Here is a 27,834-nt window from a genome sequence, read left to right on the forward strand (position 1 = left end):
TTGCACCTCTGGCCGGGATGTGGAAGTGCGAGTATTGAAATTGGGCCCAAGTCTGCATGGATGCGGATTTCCAGCAAGGGTATTACCCACAATCCATTGCGGCATGGGATTTCTGAGAAGAAGGCGCAGCAATGGCCTTTTCTGAAAATACGTATTTTCAAATGAAAGAGGGTAGGATTTAATGCTGGCAGCAATGAATGTAAAATTAGCCAAATATTTGTTTGAAAGTTGTTAAAAAACAATAAATAAACGTAGCACAAACAGCAAACCAGCATGCATCACAGCCGATGGTCCAATGCTCCCTGTCCCAATTCAGTACACTTGGGTCCTACGCCTGAAAGCCTTACTGCACACCTCCTCTAAGTGCACTTCACAGAAGGCCATAGGGCACAGTGTGAGTTTCTCCCTGCTTCAGTCGCACCTGCGTCTCGTCTCATCATTAACCCACCTGGTCTGCTCCCAGTAATCAGCTTGTACATCTAGCCTCTGCTTTCTCAGCTCACAGCCAGGTCCTCTACTCTGATTTCCTGTTTCTGTTCTGCCAAGCACAGTTCTGATGTGATTGGAGTCTCAAGGTATTTTGTACCCACGTCCATAAGATTCATCAGAACTATTTTCCTCCAAACTGTGGATTGTCAGGAACACCTGAATAGATTCAGGTTTTGCACCAATAATGAGACACTAACACAAGGATGCAAAAACATCAGCGAAGAAAATCATCAGGTTGTAGGTTCTACAGACAAAGGTGGAGCACATGCTCTAATAAAACCTTAAGCATAACCAGCAGGTCAACCATATGGTAAAAAAATAAATAAAATAAAATAAAACCAAACAAAAAAAATGGGGATCCTTGATTAAATTCATTTCTTTGTCCCAAAAAATTAAAAATGTGCAAAAGAAAGAACATCATAGCTATTTACTTAATTTTAAAGTTAAAGTGTTAAGATCTGGGTTATGAAATGTTCTCCAAAATAAACTTCATGTTTTCAGTGACTATCCATTGAAGACACTGCCTCCTAGTGGCTAAAAGTTAATAAATTATCCACAATATTTATCTAAAATTAATTCCACCTGTGAAATGTAAAATAATGTTTTTCTTAAAGATAATTTTGATCAATAAAGATCTCAGAATTACAATTTCAAGCAACATTCTTAAATATTTATTGGGAGCAGACTGTAAACACACCTTTTAGTTATCTAAAAGCTGATGAAGCTCTTAGTTTAAGTGTAATGTGGTTGAAAAACAACAGGAAGCTTTAGTGAGCTTAGGTAAGAAGGCTAGTGCAGATGTTTAAGGCTCTTATTTTGAAACTCACAGGGGTCAGAATTACAAACTTTCTTATGCAAATCTTTGTAAACAAACAAGACTTGAGGGTTATTTTACCATTAGATTCTTAAAAAGCTGTTAAAATGCATTTCAAACAGCAGAAACAACCATATGTGGAAAAAATAACTAGAAAAAAAGGAACAAAAGCTTCCAAATCTGATGTAGATTTACTAAAAGAGACTCAATAAGTGGAAAACCATCAGCTAGAAGCAGACAACTCCACATGCGTGAGATAAAGACAACAGCACCAGCACCAGCAGTAAAACATTCCTGCCATGTTTGATTGCTCTGCCATCTTTCTGTCTCTTTCTGATTTTCTTTCACAACATTACGTCTCCGTCTCTGGCCCTGACTTCCTTTCTCACGTTGGTCCTGCTCTGCTACTCTACAATTCAGCATACCACGGAGCCGTGGCTGGTTCAGAGACTGCCGGTGAGTTTCAAACCAGCGCCCTAATAAGAAATGTCTTCTTTCATTTTCTCTGCCACTCTTTGAAGTCTCCCCCTCCCACCAGTAAGGGAGAGAGACCTGGGTAGCTTTGAAGACTGTGGCACAACTCGGTTGCGCCTCCTAATGAAAGAAATGGACGGATTGAAGGGGAGAAGTATTTATGGTGTTTGTTTATCTTGGGATTTCTGTTTCTGCGGATGTAAGGGGGTTAATAAGATGTGCGCCGGTCGCTGTGGGGATGAAATGACTTGCTTCCATTAGAGCAGAAATGACAGTCATGTATATTTCATTTCTGAGACAGTAGGTGATTTATCACATTTTGCTCCAGGCTGTGGCTGTGATACTCTTTGGCCCATTTAGCCTCGTCCGTGTGTTGGGATCAGCACTTTTTAGCTAAAATTAGCATATTTCTGATCAGGCTGTGTAAATAATCCACTTTTTTTTGACAAAGACAAAACTGGTTAATTGTTCGTCAGATATAAACCATTTACAAGTGAAAAATAGTGGCAGAAGAAAATGGTCCTAATGTACAGGAACACTGAAGCATGTCTTACAATTAAAGTAACACTAAAGAGTTTTTAAACTTTAAGCTAGGGCTTTAACATTGATCTCAGTGATTGTTGGGTTAGAAACTTGACCAGTTTCATAGTTGACACCTCTCTGCAGCCCTCTGCTGGTCAGATACTGCAGTTTAAAGTTTTGTGGAGCGGGTAGGAGTTGTAGGAGGTGGTCTTTATATATGCATTACGGCTGTTAGCATTCTGTGCAATTGGCTTTTCAGTTTGAGGATCGCCAATAAAACACACAAGAAGAAGAAAAGGAAGAATTTAGCTTTTCTGTTGGCGTCATGGCAAAGCCTGGAAGTAAAAGTAAGAGAGTAATGCTAACAGCCGTAATGTTTGTATAAGAGAGCCCCTACATTCCACATGTGATATTTTAAATCCTGTTCTGTAGGGAGCAATGTTCCGCGGTTTGGATCCATGGCCAAGTGTTTTGAAAGTTTTGCTGCCTCCGTTTTTATGATGGCAGTTTGCACAAACTTATCAAAAACTTACCATCTTCACCTCCGGAACAGTTTGGTGATGAACAATGCCTTTAACGAACCACCAGACTGAATAAAATCAGGACAAAATGTGGGCGAACAAAATATTTTGGTTCAACGGTCAGGATAAAAAACTTGTAGTCAATGCACAAGGGAAGAGGTGAGCTAATAAATAAAATCCTCCAAATTCTGTCAATCTCTGAGCAGGGATTATGTAAGAATGGCCTGCTAAAAATCATGATTTGGACCAGAAGTTTACTGACAGCTTCCCTGCAAGGCGCACTGATGTGAGCGAGTGACTATCCAGTCCCTCCGACCACCGCCAGCTAGCAGGAAGGGAGACATGTCTTCCCCGAAGACACAACAGCAGAGTTCTCTACAGGAAGACAGGATCAATCCTACAACCCGTCGATTACTGGACAACCCGCTTTAGCTCCTGAGCTGCTCATGCCCTTTTATAGTCAATACAAAATATATTTATGATGTTCTTTGCACAAAAGTCTCTCACATAAAGTTATTTCAGCAGTTTTATTCTTGACATTTTCAATACTTTCCAGAATGAGCCGTTTCAAGGCTCTGTCACTTTAATCAATTTCCCTCTGGGATTAATAAAGTATTTTTGAATTTGAATTGATTGAATTGAAGAGAATAAGCTAGAGGTGGCCACGCCCACTCCTTCCCCACTCAGGCTGCTGTTAGCTGAGAATGGTGGCCTGTATTTGTGTAGCACACGCTGGTGGGGATGAGCTACGATGTAGCTACAGCTGCCCTGGAGCGCACTGACAGAGGCAAGGCTTGCCGAGCTCTGGCGTCACCGTTCCCTTCGACCACCACCAGCAGGCAAGGCGGGTTAAGTGTCTTGCCCAAGGACACAACAGCAGCATTCTCTGCTCAAAACCGGGACCAAACCTCCAACCTTCTGATCACTGGACAACCTGCCCTACCTCCTGAGCTTCTGCTGTTCCAAAGAAGCTTCAATGTTCAGAGAGGGGCTCCAAACTAGTAGCAAATGTGAAAGCATGTAATCAAAATCAGAAGAATTACCTTTTAAATGTACAAATTTAGAGCAATGGCGGTGTAATCTGGTTTTTAAAGAAAACCAAATAAAAACTGATCATTCAATAGAAAAAAACATCAGTGGATCATGCTACCTGATACTGTAGAAGAAGAAGAAACAATTTTTATATAGCGCCTGTTAAGATTAAAATCAAAAGGAGCTTCGTAAGGACAAAAAATAAAAACATTCTTATATATATATATATATATATATATATATATATATATATATATAGTATCATAAAAAGGGGAAATTTGAAAAATGTAAACAGATAAATAAGGAGGAAAATACAGGATTCTCATGTACACCGTTAGCATAGAAGCCGTCTCTACAAATAATAATTAGCATTCCTCAAACTTAGAAATTAAGTGGCAATCATTGTGAATGAAAGCTTATCAGCTTGTAATGGTGTCAGGGGATTCTCGCTGTGAAATGTGCACAAGAATTGCTTGCAGTCATTTATATCTAACTGACACTTGATTATCTCATTAGAAGATAATTTTTCCAACACAAATCAGTCAATAAACGAAAGCACAACTGTGGCTAGGCTGTTGCCTTGCAGCAAGAAGGTCCTGGGTTCGCTTCCCGGCCTGGGGTCTTTCTGCATGGAGTTTGCATGTTCTCCCTGTGCATGCGTGGGTTCTCTCCGGGTGCTCCGGCTTCCTCCCACAGTCCAAAAACATGACTGTTAGGTTGATTGGTCTGTCTAAATTGTCCTTAGGTGTGAGTGTGTGTGTGCATGATTGTTTGTCCTGCGTGTCTCTGTGTTGCCCTGCGATGGACTGGCTCTCTGTCCAGGGAGTACCCCGCCTGATTGTCCACTGACCGCTGGAGATAGGCACCAGCCCCCCAGCGACCCTACGTGGACAAGCAGGTTCAGACAATGGATGGATGGACAACTGTGGCTAATTTATCTTCTGAGGGAAGAAGAGAGTTTGGAAGATGACAGGTGAAGGTCTAAAGCAGAGCAGTTTAATAATGCTACACACGCCGGCGTGCTAACCTGGACTGCTAAGCAGAACTTGTCTCTTTACATGATTCAGCCCTGACAACAAGGATTTGACAAGACGTCATGACACAAATAGTCCTATCTTTCAAAATGCAGCATGTGTGTGCTCAGACAAGTTAGAGAAAGAATGATGGCTGGAGGTGGCTTATCAGGAATTATCCACTTCATGATATGTTGCTTTGGTTGTCATGTTGGCAGTGCGCTTCTGGATGAAGGAGTTTTTTTTTTTATCAGTGAGTGGATCAGTTAAAGGTGGCCTTTTTGTTGAGTGTGTTTGTTCCTCTGAAAGGAACTGAGTGCATATGCATCAGGTTGTGGAGACATTCTGGTGACAGAATGGTGGAGTGTGTCTTTGTGTTTTTTTCAGCAGGCATCACTACATCTTTTCATGGTAGTGCAAAAATATGTTTTGAAGCTGGGATGTACAACTCCCAACATGCTCACATCTGATAGACAGTAGCCTATCTTTTAGGGATGCACCAATACTGATATTGGTATCGGCATCATTTACGTGAGACTAGAGCGTCGATCAACAGATTTGTGTATCCACAAGCGTGAGCTGTCAGCCTACCAGCCTAGCTTGAATGCTAACCCAACCTTCATTGAGTTGATGTCAGCTTGTAAACTTCTTACTGACTGTGGAAAAGGAGGGAGGGGAATGAACTGGGATTTATTCTTTATGTTGGAGCTAAGTCATTTGTGTAGCGTTAGCTGGGACGTGCTAGCATCATGAACGCCAGATTCTTGTGGGTTTTAAATGTTTCCCTGCTTGAATACTACAGATTTGATTAAAGGCATACTGTAACTACAGGGGTCCAACAAAGAATGGCCACGCATCATACTGATGTCTTCGGATGTTTATTTTGCTCTCTCTCTCTTATTGTCTTCAGACACCGTGAAAACTGAAGAAACACAAAGTTTACACAATAATTGTTTGAATTTATCAGTCTCTCATACCATTGTCCATAAACAGTCTCGTGCAAGCAGAACAGAAAGAAAATGCTCAATAATGAATCACAAAAATGTCCTCTCATTACCATTGTAGAACACATATGCAACATTATACATGAAACCATACCATGTGCGCCTCTTGGACCACATGCAGAATGACATTAACGTCGAGGCTGTAGACGCATCTGTAGCCATGTATCCATGTTATGGTTGCTATGGTTGCGCTCTAAACCAAACTCTGATCATGTGACCATTACAAACTCTACCTCATACAAACTTTACAGCACATTACATATTTAACAAACCCATATTTTGTAATCACATATTTTAGACATGTTTTTAAATCAATGTTACACTTTTATCATCTCATCTAGTAATTAAATGAACCGAATTAAGCATCTCTCTATCACAGAAACATTTGAAATAAACAGCTTTATTTTAACTGTCTCAGGGACAGTTACAAATACTGTGCAACTTTTTAACACTAAAATCATTTTCTTGAGCCAGTATGTGCTAAGATGACCCTTTACATGGTTAATGAAAGTTCTTTCAGACCCCACTGCCCTCTGTGGCCAGAAAACTTTAGGTTACTATCGTAACCCCGGTTCTCTGAGTAACATGAGTGAGATGTCTCACTATGGGATACGCCCCTCCGCGGATTCCTCAGAAGCACTTATCTCAATACGCCAATCCTGATTGGCCAGTGACCGTGACGTACGCGTCCCCCTGCTACTATAAGTAGCAAGCGTCCCCACGCACGCACTATTCAAGATAAACACCTCTTCTCGCTTCGCCCAGCAAGAAGGGTTGTCTGGTGAGACATCTCACTCATGTTACTCAGAGAACCGGGGTTACGATAGTAACCTAAAGTTCTCTTTCTTAACATTCGTTTCGATGTCTCACTATGGGATATGGAGACTCCCGTATTGCCAGACAGCTTATCCAGCGATCACCAACCTACAGGGGTACGTCTTGGCCCGCCAAAGACCCCACACTCAGAATCGTGTGAGTCATTGCAGGGACCGAAACATCAAGCTTATAGAAGCGTGCAAATGCAAGTGGAGAAGCCCAACTTGCTGCAGCACAAATCTCCTGGATTGACAGCCCCCGAAAAAGGGCCCAAGAAGCAGACAGGCCCCTAGTAGAATGGGCCCTGAGCCCAACAGGTGCCTGAATGCCCTGACAGGAGTAAGCCATAGAAATAGCCTCCACAATCCAGTGGGAAAGCCGCTGCTTTGTGACGGGTTTCCCCTTACGAGGCCCACCCCATGACACAAAAGGCTGGTCCCCCCTGCGAAGGTTCTCCGTCCGATTCACATACTCCTTGAGCGCGCGAATCGGACACAGCTTGTGCCACCGCTCCTCCTCAGGAGAAGAGAAGGGCGGTGGGTAAAAAGCTGTGAGGATAATAGGAGAAAAGGAGCCCACTACCTTAGGCATAAAGGCAGGGTTGGGCTTTAAGGACACCTTCATGTCACCTGGTGCAAACTGGGTGCAGGATGGGTGCACAGAGAGAGCCTGTAAGTCACTAACTCGCTTTGCAGATACCAAAGCCAGGAGTAGCACCACCTTAAGAGACAGGATCTTAAGGTCCAGGCCGTCCATAGGTTCAAATGGAGGCCCGGAGAGGGCCGACAGCACCAAGGACAGATCCCATGAGGGCACCAGGGGTCGAGACACAGGGAGAAGCCTGCGCGCACCCCTCATGAAGCTACACACCAGGGGGTGTTGACCTGCCAATTTCCTCCCAAAACCCAAGTGTCGGGCGGAAATGGCTGCTAGGTACACTTTAATGGTGGAGAAAGCCTTCTTCCCATCCAACAAGTCTTGCAGGAAAGACAGAATGACGTTCACCGGGCATTGGAAGGGTGAGACCTCCCTGCCCTGACACCAGGCTTCAAACACCCTCCATTTACAGTCATATAGGGACCTAGTGGAGGGGGCCCTAGCATTCTGAATGGTTCGAATGACTGCCTGGGGCAGCTCTGCTGACACTAGCCCACACCCCTCAGGGGCCAGGCCCACAGGGCCAGCCGTTCTGGATGAGGGTGGAAGATCGAGCCTCCCGCTTGGGACACCAGGTCCCTGCGAAGCGGCAGTTTCCAAGGTTGGCCCTCCAGGAGCTGGAAAATGTCCGCCACCCAATGCATGGCTGGCCAGTATGGGGCCACCAGAATGAGAGTGTGGCGCTGGGTTCGTACCCTCAGCAAGGTGGGTGGTATCAGGGCCACTGGGGGAAAAGCGTAAAGCAGTCCCCGTGGCCAGTCGTGCGCCAGCGCGTCCACGCCGAGTGGAGCGTCTCGGTCGCGCAGGGAGAAGAACAGAGGACACTGAGCATTCTCCTTGGAGGCAAAAAGATCCACTATGGCTGTGCCGAACCGGATCCAAATCTGTTCCAGCACTGCTGGATGCAGGCTCCAATCCCCGTACAGGGGTGTCCCTCTGGACAACAGATCCGCCCCCCGATTCAGAACACCCGGGACGTGGGTGGCTCTGATTGAGAGGAGATGCCTGCTGCACCATAGGATCAGTCTGCGTGCCAGCGTGTGTAACCGCACGGAGCGCAGCCCCCCCTGGTGGTTTATATAAGCCACAGTCGTGGTGTTGTCTGTTCTCACTAGGACATGATGGCCGGAGAGAAAAGGCAGGAAGCGTCTCAGGGCCAGAAAGACCGCGAGGAGTTCCAGATAATTTATGTGTGTCCCCCAGAGCTCTCTGCTCCACACACCCCTGACAGAGCGACCCTCCAGGAGCCCCCCCCAACCTGACAGGCTCGCATCTGTCGTGACCACTTTCCTCACGAGAACCAACCCCAAAGGCACCCCCTGTGCCAAGAGGGAGGGGTGACGCCAACAGCGGAGCGCTGCGACGCACGCTGCAGAGACCGTCACCCTGCGCGCTCTGTGGCGCACTGGAGAGAGACCCAGAGAAGCCACCCAGCGCTGAAAATCTCTCATGTGTAGACGGCCGAGTGGTACCACTGAAATAGCCGACGCCATGAGACCCAAAAGCCTGAGGCATAACGCAAACCGCACCGAACTGTGTAGGCGGAAGCGCGCCAGGCAGAGCGAGAGCGCGTTCACGCGCGGTGTCGAGAGACGGGCCGTGAACGCCCCTGAGTCCAGATTCAGACCTAGAAAGGTTATTTTCTGGGAGGGGAGTAAAGCGCTTTTCTGCCAGTTTATTCTGAAACCCAGACCACACAAGTGATGGATCACAACCAGCGTGTTTGACGCTGCCTCCTCTCTGGACCGTGCCAGCAGGAGCCAGTCGTCTAAATACGTGGCCAGCCGAATGCCCCTCCCTCTCAGAGGGGCGATCGCCGCCTCCGTACACCTGACAAACACCCTCGGGCTCAGCGAGAGGCCGAATGGGAGCACGGTGTATTCGTAACACACTCCCTGAAAGGCAAACCTCAGAAATTTCCTGTGTGGAGGGTACACGGGAATATGAAAGTATGCGTCCCTCAGGTCGATTGAGGTGAACCAGTCGTTCTGGTGAATCAGACGCAAAAGGGATGAGAGCGTGAGCATTTTGAATCTGTACTTTCTGAGGCATCGGTTCAGGGCCCTCAGATCCAGGATCGGGCGAATCCCGGTCCCTCCCCGCTTCGGGACCAGGAAGTACCTGGAGTAGAAACCGCTCTGAGACCGATCGGGAGGCACAATGCATATCGCTCCCTTCTCCAGCAGGGAGGAGATTTCTCCCTGAAGGATGTGAGCTGACGTCCCCTGGGCGTGGGAGAACACTACGCCGGAGAATCGAGGAGGAACAGAAGCGAATTGGAGCCTGTAACCTCTCGAAATTTTTCTCAGCACCCAACGTGAAGCAGAAACCGCTGTCCATTCCTCCATGTGAGTGGAGAGCGGTGACACAGCCGTGACACACGGAGCAGCAGCTCCCTCCAGAGGTTGTGGGGCAGCGGTGCTCGTGGCAACCACTGCGCATGCGCGGGGTCTTTGTGCTTTGACGGCCCAGGCGTACGGGGACGACCCGTGGCTGGCGGGTAAGTCCGCCAGGGGCCGCCCACGCCTGGAACTGCTCATGGGCAACATTTTTATTGATTTTTGCTGCGCCCTTGACATTTTGTCTGGATGCGGCAGCGAAATTTTTAATGCTCCTTGAGCGTGACATGTTTGTGAAAAACAATGTGAGTGCTTGTGACGTGTGTTTTGAGCCGGCACAGCCGGCTGCACGTCCTGGCCCCACCCTGGACCGCTCGGGGACTCTGCCGGAGGGGTTCCGTGAGGGGGGGAGAAGGCACCATGGCAACATCGAACAGGAGGAACTGGCGAACGGGGAACTGCCAACTGCAGCGTCCGGAGGGAAAGAACTCCGTCAGGCTGCCCTCTTCTTCTTCCTCACCTGCTGACCGCCGGGTCGGGTGGGTTGACCCGGCGGCGGAGCGGCTTGGTTGCCGGATCGCTGAGGCCACACTGGTCAAGGCGCTGAGCCCGAAGGAGCTGGTTGGACAGCTTGAGGCTTCGGGCGCTTTGGGATCCAGAACTGAGGCTGGGCTCGGACAGCCGCCTGAGAAAGGTTCGGCCGAGCCGGCAGCGCCGGTGAGGGCTTACGGGGAAGGCAGAGATGAAGGGCTTCATCTTCTTTCTTTTTGGCCTCACACCGCTGCTGCATTGATGCCAGGGCAGAGCCAAAAATGCCTTCAGACACGATTGGCATGTCCAAAATGTCCTCCTTCTCTCTATCAGAGAGGTTGGAGAGGTTCAGCCATCGTGCACGTTCTTGAAGCACCATCATGCCCATAGCTTTTCCCGTGGCCTGGACCGCGCAGCGCTGCACACGCAGGCAGATGTCGGTCAGTACGGTGATTTCCTCCCACACCTCCGGGTCCGGCTTCGTATTCATGTCCTCACAGAGCTCGGCTTGGTACGCCGAGAGCATGGAGAAGACATTCAAAGCTCGGACGGAGATGGCGGCAGCCTTGTACGCCCTCTCGTTCAGCGCCGACTGGAAGCGGTCCGCCTTTGCGGGGAGAGCGGGAGGCCTGGAGGAAGTTGCCGAGAGCCGTGGGTGCAGGTGGGCTGCAACCAGCGGTTCCATCGGCGGCATGCGAAGCATGCCAGCCTTCTCCATCCCCTCGAAGTCCAGCGAGGAGGCTCCTTGGACAGGAGACCTGGAGCTGAAAGGGTGTTTGTCCCAGGAGGACCTCACTTCTTGGAGAAGCTCCGGGAAGGCGGGAAGGAGAGGCTTTGCCGCCCTTGTGGCCTGAGGCAGTTTCTTTCCCTCGTAGCGGGATCTGACAGCCTCAGTGACCACTGTGGGCCAAGGGATGTTGAGCCTGGTCGCAGCGCGTCGGCAGACTGACTGCATGTTCAGGTGGGCGGCCGGAGAAGCCGCTCCATCCCTGGGAGAGGACGGAAAGCTAGGCATGGAGGCCTGAGCGATGGGGAGAAAAACGTCGTCATCCTCGTCCTCCTCTGAAATGAGGAGTTCCGAGGTGCCCTCGTCGTCTCCGTAGTCCAACTCCAACACGTCCTCGACGGGGTGGCTCGGACCGGCCGGTTCGAGCTGTGAGCCCCAGCTGAGTTCGGCACACGGTTCCCGCTCCGGGAGGACATGTTCACTGGCGTCCCCAGGCGGTGGCCCAGGGGCCGGCAGGCAAGGATCCTTCCCCGACAGGCTAGCTTGGCGCGCTAGCCGCCGGCGAAGGCTCTTCAGGCTGAAGCAAGCACAGCTCTCACATGACCCGGGGACTTCCAATGCCAGCTGGGCGTGTTCCAGCCCGAGGCAGCTCGAGCAGACCTTGTGCGGGTCTGTGCTTGAGATTTTGTTCCCACAGGTACAGAGGCGAGCTCCTGCGCCGTCGACTCCTCTGGTGGGAGGAGCGGCTTCCATGTAGGCTAACTGGTGTGTTAGCAGAGAACGAACAGATGCACTGGAGTGTGAAGCTGCTCGTTATGCCCCGAGCCTATGGTGAAGGCCAGGACAGAAGGACAGTAAGTTAACGTTCGGCGACGGAGAGAATATTAGAAGGCTCCGTCTGTGAACAGTTGAGCTAACTTACCTCAGAGATAAGCGACCACCGAAGCGAGAAGAGGTGATTGAATAGTGCGTGCGTGGGGACGCTTGCTACTTATAGTAGCAGGGGGACGCGTACGTCACGGTCACTGGCCAATCAGGATTGGCGTATTGAGATAAGTGCTTCTGAGGAATCCGCGGAGGGGCGTATCCCATAGTGAGACATCGAAACGAATGTTAAGAAAGAGAACCGCACTTGCAACATCAGAGTGCCGGTCCAGTCCCTGCCTGGCATTGGAGTCTGCTTCCAGCATGTTTCCTGCACGTTTTAGTTCATGAATACGGCTGATTTATTTAATTTGGTGATGAATCACTCCTGTAGACACTATTGAAGGCTGGGGAGACATTTCAGCTGTTGGATTAAGGTGTTAAAAAGGCGAACGCGCAGCGGGAAGAGTTTCACTTTGCTTTCACTAACAAAACATTAGGGGGTGCTAAAAGCAAGCCAAAACTGCCCTTTAAAAGCAGCTCCTGGTTGATGATAATTCAACATCATTAAAAACATGACTTGTCCGTTAGCGCTACAAGGATATTTGGGTTCACGTGCGTGGTATGAGGCATGGTTTTCAGCTCCCTCCTGAAGAGGTGCACAGGGATGACACTTCAGATTTCTAAATCTTCTACCCCTCTCCTTGATGATGTCATGCCACGGACTCCAGCTTTAAAGTGCACATTACTACTCTGTCACAATATTTATTCATTTTTGTATACCCAGTAGGTTTTAAAACATATGCAAATGGTTAATTTGCATTATTTACTATGACTTTTGGCAACAATATGACGAGGGAAATTCACCAAAAACTGAGAAATGTCCTCGTGAATACATAATGAGACTTTAGCCAACCCGGTTCAGCTAGACATCACAGAAAATGTTTAAACAGCTCACAGAAAAAAGACCAAATGAATATTTTGATATCCTCTCATGTGGTTTTCTAGAATGTTCAGCTGTGCCACACCAACTTTTGAATCATTTAAGATTTTTTTTTAATCTTCCGAAGCACATTTTACTTACTCCCTGCCCTTTTTAGCACAAATACCAATAATACATCAAAATGTGGGTTTTCATTCATCTCTTAGTCCCACTTACTGCTTTAGAAATGTATTTTCCAGTTCCCTAAGGGGGCAGACGAAACAAATTCAAAATTTTACAGATTTCAGCTGTTCTAGCTCAAAATATTTCAAACTGGAAGTCTTTTAAACTTTTCCTCATACAGAAAACAAAGTGTAAACAGATAATTTTTACAGTTTACCCTTTTGAGCCTTCTGTCCTTTTTTCTTTACAAGTTGTAGTGTTTTTTTTGTTCAGTAAGATATGCAGATGTGGTTGCCATGGTGGCCTTAATTAAGCATCTATAGTTAGCATGTTGACCCTAATGAGCTTTTGCAAACAAACTAGGGATTTTCTTATAAATTAGATTATTATACGTTTGTTAGCATATGAAGGAGTAGCTAGCTACCGTTAAAGGGGACATATTAGGCAAAACTCGCCTTTTGCTTTCTCATGTGCTGCCATGTGGGTCTCCACTGTCTCTATAAACATTCAAAATATGGAAAAATAAATCAAACGGTCCTTCTGTTTTCTGTCAGTGTTTGGATTTTGGAATCTTGTGCCTAAAGCAACGTCCGTGTTTGTGATGGGGAAATTAAATTAGAATCACTTCTCACGTGCAAGAGAAAGCTGCAGCTGGAGGAGCAGCAGCTCTACTCCCAGCTCCTCCCAGATATCAGAGCTTCTCAGCTTATAGCAGCCTGGGCATGGGAGGGATGGGTGTGGCCAGCTGCAGCTTGTTTTCTTAAAGCGACAGATCACTAAAAAGGCTCATTGTGGAACGCACTGAAAATGTCAAAAACAAAACTGCTGGTATCGCTTTACGTGTGATGGATTTAGTACAAAAAAGTTAATGAATATGTTATAAATAGACTGAAGAATCATTATAATTTCAGAATAAAGAGAATATGTTTGATTTAAATTTATACATTAAAATGTCTCCTAATTCTGTTAATTTCTCTTTCAGATTGCCTTTTTTCTTCAAATTCCATCTGTTTGATCACAGCACTTGACTTTGTCCTCCTCCCTCTCATTCAGCCTTGCAGCTGGAAAAGGAAGCTCTGTTTGATGTCTCCTTCCCGCCAACCTGGGTGAAGGAGGGCAACAGCTTCACCCTGCTGTGCACCTTCACATCAGCTCTGCTAGCCTTCCAGCAGGATGTCAGCTGGTTCAGGGATGGTAATTACCCGAGAGCAGGCATCACATAAGACACGCTTCCCCGAGTGCATCCTGTAGTCCTGTCTGCGTGTTTGCTGTCATTCTGCAGGCGTCCAACTGCACCCGTCCAACAATGTGGACATCAAAACACTGGACGACAAGGCCACAGTCACTTTAAGAGCTGCACATAAGGAGCATGAAGGTGTGTACACAGCCAGACTCAAGACCAGGGATGGGATTCAGGAGCGTGAGGCTTTTGTTTACATCAAAGGTGAGAATTATAATGTACAAAAAGTATTTTTCCCAGCATGTTGCTCTTCAGTGTGGATGGCTGCTTATACTGAGCCAGGATCCTCTGGAGGTTTCTTCCTGTTAAAAGGGAGGTTTCCTCTTCACTGTCGCTGCATGCTTGCTTGCGGGGCGGGGCGACGGTGGAGTTAAGTGCTCGCCCCGTAATCGGAAGGCTGCAGGTTCGAGCCCCGCTCAGTCTGTCGCTGTCGTTGTGTCCTTGGGCAAGACACTTAACCCACGTTGCCTGCTGGTGGTGGTCGGAGGGACCGGTGGCGCCCGTGCTCGGCAGCCTCGCCTCTGTCAGTGCGCCCCAGGGCAGCTGTGGCTACATCGTAGCTCATCCCCACCAGTGCGTGAATGTGGATGTGAATGGGTGAATGGCTGATTGTGTTGTAAAGCACCTTGAGGGGCTCCAGGACTCTAGAAGGCGCTGTATCAAATACAGGCCATTTACCATTTACCATTTAGTATGAGGATTGCTGTAAAGTCACTGACACTAGTCACGGGTTCACTAGTCAGTGACTCGATGCAATTTGCTGGGTTCCTTATATAGGAACCTTTTTTTCTGATTGGCTTAATGAACTGACCTGTATTGGATTGTTTATTATGTGAAGCGCCTTGAGACGACGCTTGTCGTGATTTGGCGCTGTATAAATAAACTTGAATTGAATCTAACTGATACCTATTAGTTATTTATTTTTACTTTTTTTATTGCTAATACCGATGCTGATGTGGAGAGTTCAGGTCAGCTGACGGCCAATATGTACTGCATGTTTCCATGGCCGACAACTAGACAATGAGCCTGACTTTAAATTGACTTTACTAAGGAGGTACATCGATCAATGCTGGTACATAAAAAGTGGTAAATATATCTGTTAAGGTCGGCCGTTGTATCAGAAAGTCGCATGAATAGACAAGAATTCCTTTTCCAAGCTTTATTCCAGCCTGCGTCACATGAAGCAGAATCAGGCATCCATCTCAACTCCCTGACTTCTTCTTCTCCTACGTACTCTCTTCTCGTATACTGCCCCCTAGTGGTAGACACAACAATATCCATGTAGCTCGATATATCCGCCAACCAATATACCGTCCTGCTGATACATTGATCTACCCCTAATAAATACTGCTTCTCCAGATGTCAAACTACTACAAACTATTTTCTGGTCACATAAGAAATATAAATGATCTTAGCAGCTGTCCTGTTTGTCAGTTAAATGCTCAAATAGTTTCAACCTTGCTTGCTTCTGTCCAAAGGTCTCTGAAACGTCCCTTTTGCACAGCAACTCAGTTTATTAAAACCAGGAAATATTGTTTGTTTAGTTTATGCAAAAATAAAATAAAAAACAGAGAAAAAACAACATGCAGAAGGTTTTACAGGTGCATTTCAAATCCTTCTCTGTTTTCAAGGAATTTGCGTCCATGAAAAAAACATAAATCTGGGGCAATTTCATGTTTCCTGACAACTTTTCTTATTTTTTTTTAGTTTTCTTTAATCTGTCAAATGTGGGGTTTGTTGGGACTCATTTATGCTTTTGAGAGTTAAACCATCATTTGTTTTTCCTCACGATGGATAAATAGTGTTCTAAGTCAAACATTTTATCCTCTCAAGCAATATTTGTGTTCACCAGATTCTGGTTCTGCTTTCATTTCCTCTCAACAAACTCCAGTGACTCATATGCTGAAACTGCACCATCGATCAAGCTGCTCTGCAGTCGAGAGCTTGTTACCTTTATTCTGTGAAAGTACAGTACATATTCTTCATTTATTGCTGTTTTCCTTGCGTGTACAGAAACCAGAGAAAAACTCAGACTTGACTCAGGAAATGTTGGGAAAGTGAGCAGCTCTGAGGAGTCCTAGCATGTGGTCTCTACGCAGTTTTCTTATTTTTCACCTGTTCGTGCCACAGAAGCACAATAATGTGCTGTGAAACATTCACGAGCTTCATCCTGCAAAGCTTCTCTTAAAATCTCGGCTCAGATTTTTCTCGCTCACATACGGAGCGGGTTCTTCATCAGAGCTAGAGGCACTAATTAGCTAATCTGGAAACATCCCTGCATGTGTGCATCCCCCTTTTTTCCTGTTTCATTTAGAGTGCAAACGTGCATGAAGAGAGGAAACTCTCAGAGGGAATGTTAATGCTGGATTTCATATTTTGTTAAAAACGATCAGGTTTGGGAATACATCACTTCCTATACATGTTATCCTTTTTAGCTAAATTCTCTTTTCCATATTGCAAAAGTAGAGTAATGCATGTGTGGACGCTGAATTTTGTGGTTCATGTTGATTAAAAACCAGAGATTAGGTTCATTTAAAGTGGACTGTGCTTTTAAATTCTTTTTTTTTTATTTGGAATTTACAAACAACGTAACGTCATGTAATGGATAAAAAAATACAATAGAGGATTAAGAAAACTGAACAAATTAATAAACAGTATATTATATAATCTCTACAGCACCTGAAATGAATAATTTCTGAATTTTTGTACACCTAGAGACTCAAAAAGCACAACACACTGTGTTTAAGGGCTAAAAAAGTGGAGTTTGCTTCTCTACTTCAAAACTTTACGTCAGAATGTGTCTTGTTTCAGAGTTGGTTTGATGTCCCCCTCCCTGTCTCCCCTACCACAGCTTCTCTTCTGTCTGCCCTTCTTCAGATGCATCTGGCTCGGTGCGCGGAGGACCTGCATCTCCTCTGGAAATGGAGGTATCTGATGTCAACAAGGACTACGTCTTCCTCACCTGGCAGCCGCCCAGTGCTGATGGAGCTTCGCCTGTGGAGGGTTACTTTGTGGAAAGGTGGAAATCAGCCTGGTTTACCCCTAGGACTTTAGATTTTCATCAAACTACTTAAAACTATTTTGAATAAAAATCAAAATGTAGTTGTGGTAAAGCAACTAGAGGCTTTATGGTCAAGACAACGGGTTTTGTTTCATTAGGTCTTTCAAGTCAGGTGATTATGCCTTCTTTTTTTCCAAGTAGTCAATGTCAGCATATCCTGTTCACGCAAGGAAAGACAACCTCTAACCCTTGTTACACTCTGTGACACCAATAAAAAACATCTGGCTTTTATTTTATTTTTTTTGACAATAATGCACGTGAAGCTTTCACCCCCAGAACCATTTTATATCATTCATTGAAAAAAAAAATTTAATTAATTTTTAATAAGTTAAACAAAAAAGAAAAAAGAAAAAAAAAAAAAATATATATATATATATATATATATATATATATATATATATATATATATATATATATATATATATATATATATATATAACCTCTTAAATATACTTCTTTGAAGTAAACTGAAATTAGCCAAATTTTGGTACCTGGTGCAAAAAGATCACAGTATCAGACCTGGAAAACAAACAAAAAAAAAAAGTATATTCCTAAACCTGTTTAGCTTTCAAACAACAAATATTGAATTAGAAACCATTTTACACTTCATGCATTCCTTCTGGGGTTTTTAAAACCACTCCCAGTGGCTTGCTGGCTCTAGGTTTGAGAGGTCCCTGCTCCCCCATCACAAGATCCTGAGCATTGTTGAAAATTTTCTCACTTCTGGTTGCTCTGTTATTTTCTGCACCACTCTTACCCTCTCTCACAGCTTGCCTTCCGGAAACCATCTCCACAGAGAACGTCAGACACTCTGGGAACTCCCAGCGGGCAGCTTGATGACACGGACAACCGAATGGACCAATGGTTGGTTTCGGTCTGAGCCGAGTGGCTGTCGGAGGATTTTAGACAAATGCAAAAGAACCACTAATTTTTTTTTTTCTATTTTGTTTAAATGTCCACGATATGTTTATAACTTTACTATGGTATGTTGTTAAGATGCATAAAAATGCATCAAAGCATAAAAATGTTTTAAGCTAGCTTGTTTAGCAGATTTGTTATTGTAGATTTAATTTAATTAATGAAAATGCAAAATCCCAGGGAGCAAAATTCAGTTTTGATACAATTTTTTTAGTATTTGATCAGTTTATGAAAACTATCTTGTTACATTGTTATGGAGAAATGTATGTTTATTAATTCTTGATCATGGACTCAATCAACTGAATGTAATGCATGGTTCTATGCCTCTCTGCATGCTCACTTATTCAGACACACCCACACAACACACACACACACACACACACACACACACACACACACACACACACACACACACACACACACACACACACACACACACACACACACAACCCAATTCTTGACATCCCACACACAGACACAATCTCTCTCTCCACTCCCATCTCTCTATAAATAGTCTATGAACAGATGTTCTACTGGGATTTTGCATTTTCATTAATTATATTAAATCTACAATAACAAATCTGCAAAACAAGCTAGCTTAAAACATTTTTATGCTTTGATGCATTTTTATGCATCTTAACAACATACCATAGTAAAGTTATAAACATATTGAGGACATTTAAACAAAATTTTAAAAAGAACATTTAGTGGTTCTTTTGCATTTGTCCAAAACCCTCCGCCAACCACTCGGCTCTGACGGAAACCAACCATTTGTCTATTCGGTTGTCCGTGTCATCGAGCTGCCATACTTCCCTGGGTCTTCCACTCATTCCGCACTCACGTATTTACCACTGAGCACCACTGGCTCAATAATATCAATAATATCAGGGAAGGAGAAACAGCCGGCTGCTACCTCTTCACCTTTAGGACAAGCTTGCAGAGTTCCAAAAACAAAAACACAATTTGAAGTCACGGACAACAAAAGACATTTGGTCCTAAAAAATGTGAATGGTGTTTAGTGCTCTCTCGTTTACTGTGGTAATGCGTGTTCCCATGTCAGAGAGGCATGGCCTATGGATGATAGCCGATGTGAGGGGTATGAGTTTTGTGACCATGTTTGTGCTTAAAAGCTTGTTTTGCAGATTTGTCATTGCAGCTTTAAAGCCATATTCTCTGAGATATAGTTTAGTTAGAGTTGTGTAAACCTTCCGAGACGAGGGGCCAAAACCAGTCTATGTGAGCCACAAAAATGTGTGTGTTTTTTAAGTGAAAACAATGCAAAAATAATTTTAATGGTCTTTTTTATTTATACTCTTCAAAACAGGTAAAACAAAATAGTCATATTAGTACAAATCTGAACATGTTAGTTTACTTAAGAGATAAAATGCATCATTCTACAAATGCAAGTGGGAGCCAGACAACATCACTCAGAGGGGCCACAAATGGCCCCTGGGCTGCACTTCTGATGTGCCTACTTTAGGTGATGGCACATTAAATATATGTTTAAAATGTGCATTGTTTTCTGTAATTTTACACATAGAGAAAGATGTGTGTTGTTTTTTAGGAGGAATGTTTCTGACTAATCTTTTAAACTTTAATTAGCTCCATAAACTTTACAAAACCCAGAAATGATAAAAAATAATTAACTCAAATTCAGACAATCAACTTTCAAACATGACTTTCACAATTGTCTGAATAGTTATTTAGGTGATTTCAACAAAAACATATTCATTTTATTTAAGGTGTCTATTTTTCTTATTTAAGTAATCCGATTAGGTTTAACATAAAGCACGACACACGTGCACATTAGGGTAAATAACTGTTTATGCTTCAAAAGCAAACTGACATTGATTGTGTTTGACTTTAGACCAGTTTTCCTGTCAATTTCAGTGTTTTCTTCTTATCCCTCTATGTGCTGATGGTGAGATAATTGGATTTCTATTGGAAATTGTGAGATCCACTTGGCAAAGTTCAAACGAGATAGCTGATATACATCCTAATTATAAGACCTCAGCTCTGCATTAACAGCAGAGCCACAGACTCTCAGCAGAGACTAGGTGTTGCCCTTAACAACGACCCAAATCAATCAGGATCTTGCCCTTTACGCGCCGTGGGCTTGTGTGTGTTTCAATAAGTGCGCGCGCGTTTGTGTGTGTGTGTGTGTGTGTGTGTGTGTGTGTGTGTGTGTGTGTGTGTGTGTGTGTGTGTGTGTGTGTGTGTGTGTGTGTGTGTGTGTGTGTAAGAAAATGTACATGGTATGTATTTTGCCTTTACTCTTAAATTCATACCATTGTCATGTGGAAGGTGTATTTTGTGAGGACATGTGAGATACCTCCCTTTATTTTCCACGTTGACTCTGAGATTTCAAGAATAATTTTATCTTTGTGGTTTGAAGCAAATTCATTTCTCAAGTTGATTTCTTATAGTAATCAACGCTGACAGTGTATGTGCTGACTTGCTGAGCTGTTGTGTGGGTTGAAATGTTTTACAGCTGTTTTTATAATAACATCTCTCTGCAGAATGCTCTAACCTTCGTATACTGCAGTTTTGTTTACCCCCAGATTCAAACAGTACATAAATGTTTCTGCACCATTAATTTCTCTCTGTGTCTCTTAGATGTGACCTCAGTCAGGGCGAGTGGGTGCGCTGCAATGTAAACATTCAGAAAACGTGCCACTTCCCAGTTTTTGGCCTGAAGGAAGGAACTCTGTACCAGTTCAGGGTTTGTGCCGTGAACCAAGCTGGACCAGGACGTCCCTCCAAAGCCACAGAGCCTGTCCTCACCACAGATCCACTGGAACACACCAGAACCATGGGTACAGCATTGAACCAATTGAAAATGCCAAACTACGCATTTAAGAAAACACACTTTTTGTCTGCATGCTTAGCCTAATTTGAGATATTCCAGTTTGCTTAAAACGCATCAAATTGCGCATGTGCTGAGAAAGTAGCATCAACAAAGAGAGCTAAAACAATTTAGTGTAAGATAAGTACTTTTGTATTAATTTATTTAAGTACTTTTTCGTTCCCCTCCCTCCTTTTCCACAGCTAGCTTGAAGTTTACAGACTGACATTAATTCAATGCAGGTCATGTTAGCATTCAAGCTAGCACCATATTAGCCTACGGTAAAGGCAGTGTCCAAAAATTACCTACACTATTGTTTTATTTTAATAAAATCTCAGTTACAATTCTCTAATATACAATAAATAACTGAATAAGTACCCATCCAAAAGAAACTTCATCAGTTCTGATGAACATCATGGAAGATCATGGAGTTCCCTCCATATTTTAACCCTTTGGTGCATAATGGTCACTACAGTGGACAGTTACTCAAAATTGTTATTTACTTATTTTTGCTATTAAGCACAGCTGTTGAAGACTTTATTGCATTTGAGCCCCTCCATTTGGACTTCAGCAAGTCAAGCCAACATATTTCATGTTCAGAATGCACGCCGTCCACTGAGGTGGACATGTAATAAATTATTTGTAAATTATAAAATTTTACAATAAATATTCATTGAAATTTGTTTCATTCACACCTAAAGATGAATGAAAAAAAATGTTACAAAAATCATGGTTGAAGATTTCATAATTCATGCATCAAAGGGTTAAAGGTATCTCCATTCTTTCTGCTCTACTGTTATAGATGTCTCACGGCGAGTTTTACAGAAGGGCTTTTACACAGTTTCAGTTGTCTTTGAAAAGTAGAAAGCAGTCCAGGAATTGGTAACTTTGGTACTTGTTGTGGTTGCTCCATTTTTCTTCTGGCATCACCCTGTAGTGCATGCTGGTAACTGGATAGCATTCTCACTGACTGACAGCTCCCTTTTGTGAATACACACTTCTATTGGTCAATGCTCCAGACTTGTATAAATGATTTGTTTTGCCGTATGGCCAAGGGAGGGACTTAGGGGAAGTATAACTTATGAAAGAATACATATTTTATATCATAGAACAGGGTCAGATATAAAAATAGTTTTATATCCTTATTTCCTGCAATACTGGCCAATAGAAAATAAACTTGTAAATGCTTGGATTAGATAATTGCACTTCACATTGTCATATTAGCATTCATGGATGATTGACTCAATTGTCTTGAATGTCACAGGGAAGGCTGTTGTTGATTTAGCATTCAGGAGAGAGCAGAGCGCGTATCAACTAGTAGAAGCTAACCGTTAGCATTTGCAACTTCACATCAAAGCAGAACGCTTTCAGGTTTGTGTTGTGGAGACACAAAATCAGCATTGCAAAGCAAACAGTCAGTGGTAGAGTCACGTTGCTGTTTGCCAATCAGAGTTGAGCTGTTCAAATATCAGGAAATAAGACCCCAAAACATGCCACCTTCTGCTCACCTCACCTCTAGCTCACTTCTAACTCCCAAAAAAGGTGCACCATAGTTTATTTTCCCCACAGATCAACTCACACAACTCAAGGCATTCATTTATAACAGAGACCACTTCAAATGTGTTTAAAAAAGAGTGTACTTGGTCTTTAAAAACTGTAAACTACTTACTGCAGTTTCAACTATCTGTAGAATTTTTGCTACTTATTCAGCACAAACATAACTGAGCATTTTTTTATGTTTTATTATATATGTAGTGGATGCAAATGTATTATTTATTTGTTATTCAGTCTAAATATACAATATTACCTTGCTTGATCTTTATTGTAAATATCAGATTATAGGGCTTAATCAGAAGATTCGAGGATATTTGCTTTATTAATTATACACACTTCGTTTTGATTCAGAAAAGAGTCAGGGTTATAACAGTAAGAAATTATTTTATTACAATTATAACGGCAAGTGAACTAAGCATTTACTGTGAGTGGATGAAGCTAAAGGTGATGTAGGCTATGTGTCAATGAGGCGTTGGTCAGAACTTCCGAATCTCGGAAAGCGGCGTCTCCGGATGAAGAAGAATTTGGACTGCTCTAAACGATGATGTTATCTTCAGAAGCACATCAGACGCAATCTATCTGTATTCTACCTCACCCTTTTCATGACCCTCGTCACGGATCTGGAGGTCAGAGAGGTCGGATGACCTCGGGGCACCCAGGTCCAGTAGATTGACCGCAAGCACCGACTTCTCCAGTCCAGAGTTGTCACCAGGCAGCACAGGTTGGAATCAGCTTGCGTCTCAGGAATAACTCTTAAGGAGTTGAACAATATCAGCTTGTTTCTGCAGGAACTATTTTGCTGTCTCAGCTTCGCAGGTGCAAAAAGGTTTTGACGACGTGTCAAAATCTTTGATGGTTAAAGAGGTTTGGCTACAGATGGCCGGTCTGAAGCGTTCTCTAGAACTGGCAAATTACTAAAAGTAATCTAGTTTTAAGGAATTGATATTATGATTTTCACAGCCAATCAGAGGCTGACAAGTTTGGAGAAGTTTTACCAAGAATCTCAGAAACACACCCTCTTTGAAATGGAGGCTCTGATCTGGGTAAAAAGTTAGCTATGTGTCATGGATTTAACTTAATCGTACTTGTTATTGTGTGGATCAGGTGTGAGAACCTAGTCGTCAAAACATGTTGAACTCATCGCAGGTTCAGTAGATAACATAATATCACATCCATTCAGTGTGCACAGATTAATGAAGCATTTCATTATACTATGATTATGATAAGTAGTAATAAACAAATGTTTATTTAATGATTAACTAGATTATAGGTCATCAAAGAAGTTCATATTGATTTTTGTTAAATCATTCTTGAATTTAGCAACTGATTGGAGCTGGATCTTCTTTCTCCTGGAGGCAGACAGATGACCTTGGGGAAAGAAAGTTATTGTTTATCCTTCAGAGTAGCAGAGTCTGAATCCCAGCTTATGCGAAGCCTGCTCATTTGAGGGGAACACAATAAATGTTGTGTCTCCTTCCTGACCAGGTGTTGAATAGATGGTGAAAGGTCAAACAGTGCCTAAACTGACCATTGCTGGACGCTACATATAAAACAATGTGAGACATAACAAAATATACTGTAATACAATAAGATGTATCATACAATACATTCTGATGCAGTGCAAGAGGATATGATGGCCTACATTGCAACACCTTACAATGTTATCAGATATATAAAAATACAACGCTATGCAATATGATACAATATGTTATAACATGATATGGTAATGTGAAATAATATGAAAATATATAAATGTATACATATATTACATACTTTGAATGAAGTATGTCCTATTTTTGTCTTTTTGTCCAAAATGTGAATTGTTTCAAAATAATGCAGCAAAATTTTCCTCCGCAGCATTTTTCTGAAAGATCACAGAAAAAGATTTAAGTGCATTATGACCTGCCGTCTCGTTTCTCTTGTTTTTTTAGCACTAGTATCAGAAGCACGTTCAACAATATACCCCATCACTTTCATCTTTAAACATCTTGCTGGTATTGTTGGAGCACTTTTCGTGTTTTACCTTCCTCCACTTATTTATTCAGGCTTTTCCTTTGTCACTCATCGGCATCTGCAGTGTGCTGCAAGGGAGCATCAGCAATGTGTTCACTGCTCGCCCCTGTTGTTTATTCACCTCATCTGCCTCAGCTGCCCCTTTACACCTGCAAAGGCGTCAGCGCTGCCAAAGAAAACAGACGTAGGCGTGCAGATTTAGATCTCATTTCACGCAGCCATGGGGTTTTACTGTTCTCACTGCGACGTCTTCTTAATGACATCATTGAATGTAACGCTTTGTTTCTTATGACTATGTTTAAAGCCTTTCTGTGTTGGTAAACACTTGGAGTAGTGGAGGTGTGAGAATGATGAATGAGATGTGTGTAGCAGCAAGGACAGATGGACTGTGGTCTGATGCCGAGGATCATTAAACACAGATGAAGGACAGACACAAGGGTGGCTCGCCTCTGGCCTTCTCTCCATCCTTCCATGCCACTCTCACTCACCTCTTTGTGTCTGGTTGCTTCTCTAACATTTACAAACAAAAAATGTTTTGGTAGAACTTCATTACACTGATGTCTCCTTTCTCTACATGTCTTCTCTCAGCGGTCAAAGTGGACCAAGAAAGGACCATTACCATTACAAAAGATGAACTAGAAGGTGAGAATGCTTTACTTGTATCCCACTGTTCAACCTTTTCACACATTTTACCATGGGTAGTTCTAGAGGGGGGTCGAGGGTGGGCCAGTGCCACTCTAACAGAAAGAACTCCATTCTGTTCTTTTACTCTATTCTCTAATGTGACATGTGGAACCAAAGCATGTGAATACATTTATCTGAAATTAGAAAGAGGTGTTTATGCCAATATTTTCATGTTGTCACTGAGATAACTCATGTAACATGTTTTACAACACATTTTGAAACTAGCTGAAAAGCTGTTGTATCTAACTGTTGTAACTGGATTGCTGTAAATATATTGTTGCAATTAGGGATGGGTACCTTTGACATTTGAATCGATCGGGTACTAATTTCCGGTACCTACGAATCGATACCGGTACTTAACGGTACCAATTTTAGATACATTTGAGTGTTTAATATTTTAATTCTCTTTTATAATTAGATATATATTTTTCTCAATTTATAACCATATTTGATAAATATCACGATAAATAACATACAACTGTTTGTATTTTAACATCGTCCTTGTAGTTTTATAAGCTGATAAACTGAAGCAAACATCTTTACTGTGAACTAAATTTACTGTGTATCTTCATTCCTTTTGCCGTCCTTTTTCAATTTATTTTTCCTACTGGGAAATAGAATTTCCGAGGAGAAAGCGAACGCACCATTAGACGATAACAATGGTGGCATAGGAAGCTAACATATCAAGCTACCTTATCTTAAACAGTTTATTTAACTGATGGAGCAGATTAAAACGATAATGCCTCACACTTAAATCGTTGTCACTGGTTTCATCTTCACCCAATCACCCGTCGCATTTAGTAAAGTGAAGCCAAACTTTAGAGCGCGTTCTTGTTCTTCTGGTCGGAATATCAGAGTTCCGAGGAGAAAGCAGACAGATGACTTGATGCAATTTGCTGGGTTCCTTATATAGGACACATTATTTCTGATTGGCTTAATGAACTGTGAATTGGAATGTTTATTATGTGAAGTGCCTTGAGACGACTCTTGTCGTGATTTGGCGCTATATAAATAAACTTGAATTGAACTTGAATTGAATTGAAAGCGAAGCACCATTAGTGAAACGGAAGCTAACAAATCAAGCTAACGTTATCTTACGTTTTACCTACCGGAGAAGATTAAGATGAGGATGTCTCACTTAGATCGTTGTCATCATCACCCACATTTAGTGAAGTGGACCCAAGCTTTAGCCTGCTTTCTTTCTACCCATGCTGCTCTGTTTACAACTCGCTCGCAGCGACCGATGACTTAACACTCTTGCTCATGCGCAGCTGTCTAGGCAAGTTCTCGTTGTGAAGGACGGGTACCGAAACAAGGCACCGTTTCAAATGAAGTGAATCGGTGCTCGGTCGGTACTATGGAATTCGGTCGGTACCTTAAAAAGTACCGAATTCGGTACCCATCCCTAGCAATTACTGAAATTTAAAATGCTTAAAGGTGCAAGAATAAAGTAGGAATGACATTTTGTAGTCAAATTTGGATACTGCAGTCACTCTCTCACTACTGTTCTGTGAATGTGATGGATGTTTTATATATATATATATTTTTTTTTTTTTCATTTATTGGCATCAAAATAAAAATACAGAACTAAATTGCGACAAGCCAAAATGAAAAAGGGGACAGAAAAAAGAAAAACTTATGTTATCTGCCCCTTTTAACTAAAATAACATTAATACAAATGAAACAATCATATGATTCTTAAAAAATTTGAACAATATAGTTTCTGGACTGTTTGGCCGACACAATCTCAACCAATGAATTGAATAAAAAGAAAGAAAACAAGTTACACAGAAAGAAGCATAAAGTTATAGACCTATATACATACATATATACACATATGCATACATAGACTTTTTTTTTCATCCCCCCAACCCCCTCCACTCACGCATTTAGGTAACAGATCTATATAAGTTAATCATTTCATTTTTTATCTCTTCTTTGAAAAATATCTCGTTCCGTTCAGTTATGGACCAACACCAGAAGATTCTAGATGACAAGCAAAGATGAGTCATGTACAATAAGTTGATAAATAGATGCATACATTGTTATACCTGGTGTTAGAATTCTTGGGTGTTTTATGGTAGTGAGCACTTAATACACTTATTATGATAGTGTGCCTCCGGCATTAGAGGAGTTTGCCGTCTTGCTGTTATAGTTGTGAACGGCTCATTAGAGGAAGTAAAATGCCACCATTGACTCATTTTTCATTTCACACATACATTTCACTGATATCGAGTTGTTTTTAGTTTAAAAAGTAGCTTGCGATGTTTTTAGAGCCGACTATTTGTATGGAGGTACATTTGTTGCAATAGCATTTGTGTTTTGTCCCTGGGAACTTGAAAGCATGGATATTTGCTTCTACTTCACTGTTAGCATTAGCTCAACATTAGCCTCTAGCCTGCTTCGCCCGATATTAGAGTAAAACAAAAGATGCCGTGGCTTCTTAGGGGTACAAGAAGTAACTTCTGGGTTGCTCCTGTTTATGGACTTCAGTTCTTTAAACAGCTCTGGAGCTTTTTACCTGAGGGTGCAGAATTACAAATGCAAGCGCTATAGCGTCTTGGTGCATACTTGGTGACAGAATCGGTTAAAAGTGAATGCGTCCCTCGTT

General features: G+C 43.0%; 1 protein-coding gene across 1 annotated transcript in view; it reads left to right on the plus strand.

Annotated features, from left to right (window-relative positions):
* myom3 (myomesin 3) overlaps positions 1-27,834 on the plus strand; it is a 129,455-nt gene that overhangs the window by 36,987 nt on the left and 64,634 nt on the right. Inside the window, 6 exon segments of the mRNA XM_054740996.2 lie at positions 1,724-1,759; positions 13,962-14,102; positions 14,191-14,352; positions 17,026-17,167; positions 20,744-20,943; positions 25,128-25,181. Coding sequence (XP_054596971.2) covers positions 1,724-1,759; positions 13,962-14,102; positions 14,191-14,352; positions 17,026-17,167; positions 20,744-20,943; positions 25,128-25,181 — 735 coding nt within the window.

The sequence above is a fragment of the Nothobranchius furzeri genome, chromosome 5 (genome assembly GCF_043380555.1).
Source record: "Nothobranchius furzeri strain GRZ-AD chromosome 5, NfurGRZ-RIMD1, whole genome shotgun sequence".
Taxonomy (NCBI): domain Eukaryota; kingdom Metazoa; phylum Chordata; class Actinopteri; order Cyprinodontiformes; family Nothobranchiidae; genus Nothobranchius; species Nothobranchius furzeri.